This window comes from Apium graveolens, chromosome 10 (assembly GCF_009905375.1).
Source record: "Apium graveolens cultivar Ventura chromosome 10, ASM990537v1, whole genome shotgun sequence".
In the NCBI taxonomy this organism is placed as follows: domain Eukaryota; kingdom Viridiplantae; phylum Streptophyta; class Magnoliopsida; order Apiales; family Apiaceae; genus Apium; species Apium graveolens.
Genome location: NC_133656.1, coordinates 240,019,123 through 240,022,964, shown reverse-complemented (window position 1 = coordinate 240,022,964; position 3,842 = coordinate 240,019,123). Strand labels below are relative to the sequence as shown.

Below are 3,842 nucleotides of genomic sequence, written 5' to 3'. Positions count from 1 at the left end.
TGCTTGTGGTGTAGGAGGACGGAGATGGAAAGGAGCTGCGTCAAGGGAAACCTGTGCAGTCCATACTGTAGGGATTCGTCTTGAAAAATTGGTCGAATTTTGGTCATCCCAAGGAGAGGAATCCCGACAGTCTATTTTGAAGATGAAAGAAGAGGATTTTGTTGAAAAATTAAACTTCAGGTTTGACTAAGGCATAAATTACGTAAAGTTTATAGTCTTTATATACCATAACACTTTTTTTCTTGCATTTAGGCCTTCTTTATTTTGTCTTATTGGTAAGGCGGTTGAGGAAGTTTCTATTCATGTCCGTGCATGTTTATTTCTTATTTCTTGCGGCGTGATTTAATATTCCAGTTTATTTACAGGATAATAGTTTACTGGATAAGAATGGAAATAGTCTGGATCGAGCATGTTCTCACATCCGCAGAGATGCAAGGACTCCTGAATTTGCAAGGAAAGTTCTTCTGGATGCTGCCACAGTCTTTTTCAAGGAACAAGTATGTTCATTATGTTGGGTATTTTGCTATGATTTTCAAGGAAAGTATGATTGTGTTGTTACAAATGTGTATGGGATTTTTATAAAAATATAACTAAAATTTCAGTATAACAAACACATACTTTCTATATTGATATCATGAAGTAGAGTTACAACTTCAGAGCAACTTAATATTTTCTTACAAGCTACAGCTTTTCTTTAACAGAAACTAGAGCTTCAGCTCTCTTTGCTTGCTTTTTTATTTCACTCAGTACTCCACTATTTTGTTTACTTTGGTACAACTTTATTTATAGGCTCTAAATACAAGCTGATGTCATCCATTACATATGCATATTGCAGTTAATACTAGCCAACCAAAGAAGACTTTTAATTTCCACAGTCCTCCTCATTTTTAGGCTTAATACAAACCTATTGCATTTTCATCTTGCCACCTTAACGTGTATTTAACTATCAGGTTTGAAACACATTGCTGCCTACCTTATTTTCAGGAGAACTTATTATCTTTTCAAATACTTAACCTCATGCATGCATATAGATATTACTTCACACGTCTGTACCCACCATAATTTCAGCTGCACTTATTTCTATAAACCGTGTTTTTATTCAACTTAGCTGTCTTTGACCTAGCTAGCTTCATACATGTAGAACGGGTTTGAATTCTAACACTCCCTCTCAAACCCGACTTAGCATTCTGAGCTTCTCTTTCATTTTATGAAACACTTCTGGCTTCAATGGCTTTGTAAATATATCTGCTAAATTTTCTTCAGTCCTGCAGTGCACCAACTCCACAATTTTATCATTTACTTGTTCACGAAGAAAATGATATTTAATATTGATGTGCTTGCTACAACTGTGTGACACCGGATTTTTCGCAAGTGAAATTGCGGATTTGTTGTCCACGAAAATAGTAACCGGTTCTTCCTTGACAAGATTTAACTCGCCCAAAATATAGCCTAGCCACATAGCCTGACATGCGCACGCTGCTGCTGCGATGTATTCTGCCTCACATGTTGAGAAAGCGACTGTCTGTTGCTTCTTTGATGACCATGAAAATATTGCTGAGCCAATATGAAAAGCATATCCGGAAGTGCTTTTCCCGTCATCCAAATCACCACCATAATCACTGTCTGAGTAGCCAACTAATTTTGCATTTTGAGAATGAGAATAAAATAATTCATGATCAAGTGTACCTTTAATGTATCTCAAAATTCTTTTAGCTGCCATGAAGTGATCTTGCTTCAGCTTTTCCATGTACCTGCTAACCAGTCCAACTGCATACATAATATCTGGACGAGTGAAAGTTAGGTATCTCAGACTTCCAACCAAACTTTTGAACAATGTCGGATTTACCGACTCCCTCGTTGAATCAATCCTGAGCTTTATGCTTGCTTCTGCTGGCGTGCTCACTGGCTTGCATTCCTCCATTCTGAACTTCTTTAAAATTTGCTCCGCATATTTTTTCTGAGACATAAAAATCCCATCTTTGCTTTACTTCACCTCGACTCCAAGAAAGTATGACATTTGACCAATATATGTCATCTCAAATTCATTAGTCATAACTTTCTTAAAATCATCAAACATACCAGGATTATTTCCAGTAAAGATCATATCATCCACGTATAAGCAAACGATCATAATATCTCCCCCTGAATTTATTTTCGTGTAGAGGGCATGCTCGTATGGACTCTTCACGAAACCATTTCTCTGAAAATATTCATCAACCCTTGTATTCCATGCTCGCGGAGCTTGCTTCAAACCATATAAGGCTTTCTTCAGTCTGTAGACTTTGTTTTCCCGGCCTTTCTGAACATATCTAGGAGGCTGCTCAATATAGACTTCTTCTTCAAGATAACCGTTTAGGAATGCTGACTTCACGTCCATCTGAAAAATCTTCCATTTTTTTTAGCGGCAATTGCTGTAAGAAGTCTGATGGTGTCAACTCGTGCAACTGGAGCAAACATCTCATCATAGTCAATGCCATATCGCTGCTTGTAGCCTTTAGCCACTAGCCTCGCCTTGTATTTCTCCACTTCTCCATCCTGATTCGTCTTGGTCTTGTAGACCCACTTGACACCAATTGTTTTGTGTCCTTCTGGAAGATCTGTGAGCTCCCAAGTATCATTTTTCTTTATTGCACCAATTTCCTCATCCATGGCTTTATTCCATTTGCTTTCTTCAGAAGCCTCTTCAAATGTAACTGGATCACATTCAGCCATTAAACAAAATAGAGAATAATCAAAGGTTGTTTGTACCGGACTTGTTGCTTCATAGATATTATCCAGACTCCGCATCTTTCGTGGTGCTCCCCCTGAACTGCTGCTTCCTCCCGTGGATGGTGTCGATCCAGGAGTTTGTTGATTTGGACTTGGTGGAGGAGTTTGATCATCATCTCCGTCATCTTCAATGTTCTGGTTATCACCGTCATCACCATTAAAAAATAAACCAGCAACTTTTCTTTCATCCTCGCTCCATCTCCAGTAATCTGATTCATCGAACTCAACATCTCGAGAAATGATTAATTTCTTCGTCAGGGGATTGTAGAGTCTATACGCCTTGCTTCTTTTGTCATATCCGGTAAAAATACACTTTTCGCCTTTGTCATCCAGCTTCTTTCTTTTTTGATCGGGAATATGGGCATAAGCAATACACCCAAAAATTCTGAGATGTCCAACTGATGGTTTGCTTCCGCTCTATGCTTCATTCGGAGTTTTGTTTCTGACACTTTTTGTTGGACAGCGATTCAACAAATAAACTGCACATTGAACGGCTTCCGCCCAAAAAGTTCTTGGCAAGTGCTTTGTTTTCACCATACTTCTTGCCATGTCAAGAATTGTGCGGTTCTTCCTTTCTGCAACGCCATTTTGTTGAGGAGTATATGCTGTTGTCAACTGATGATTGATGCCATGTGCTCTGCAAAAACTTTCAAACAAGTTTGAAGTATACTCGCCTCCTCTGTCTGATCTGAGTGTCTTCAAATAATATCCACTTTGTTTTTCCGCCAGTGCTTTGAACTCCATGAATTTATCAAGAGCCTCCGATTTTTCTTTGATGATATACACCCAACTTTTCCTGCTAAAATCATTAATAAATGTTAGGTAATACCTATTACCTCCAAGTGATGGGATATCAAATGGACCAGCTATATCAGTATGAACTATCTCCAATGGCCTCCTGGCTCTCCACGATTTTCCGACGGGAAAGCTTTGTCTGTGTTGCTTCCCCTTGACACACGCTTCACACAAATTTTCTGGTTCGTTGATTTATGGCAAACCGTCCACCATCTTTGTTTTTGACAATAATTTTAAGCCAAAAAATCCAAGATGACCATATCTCAAATGCCACAACC

At 38.6% G+C, this 3,842-nt stretch overlaps 1 protein-coding gene across 1 annotated transcript; it reads right to left on the bottom strand.

Annotated features, from left to right (window-relative positions):
* Nucleotides 1-1,168: 1,168 nt before the first annotated feature.
* On the bottom strand, nt 1,169-1,921 carry LOC141692176 (secreted RxLR effector protein 161-like). Its single transcript, XM_074496911.1, has one exon. The coding sequence runs from the start codon at nt 1,919-1,921 to the stop codon at nt 1,169-1,171; it is 753 nt and encodes a 250-aa protein (XP_074353012.1).
* Nucleotides 1,922-3,842: the final 1,921 nt, after the last annotated feature.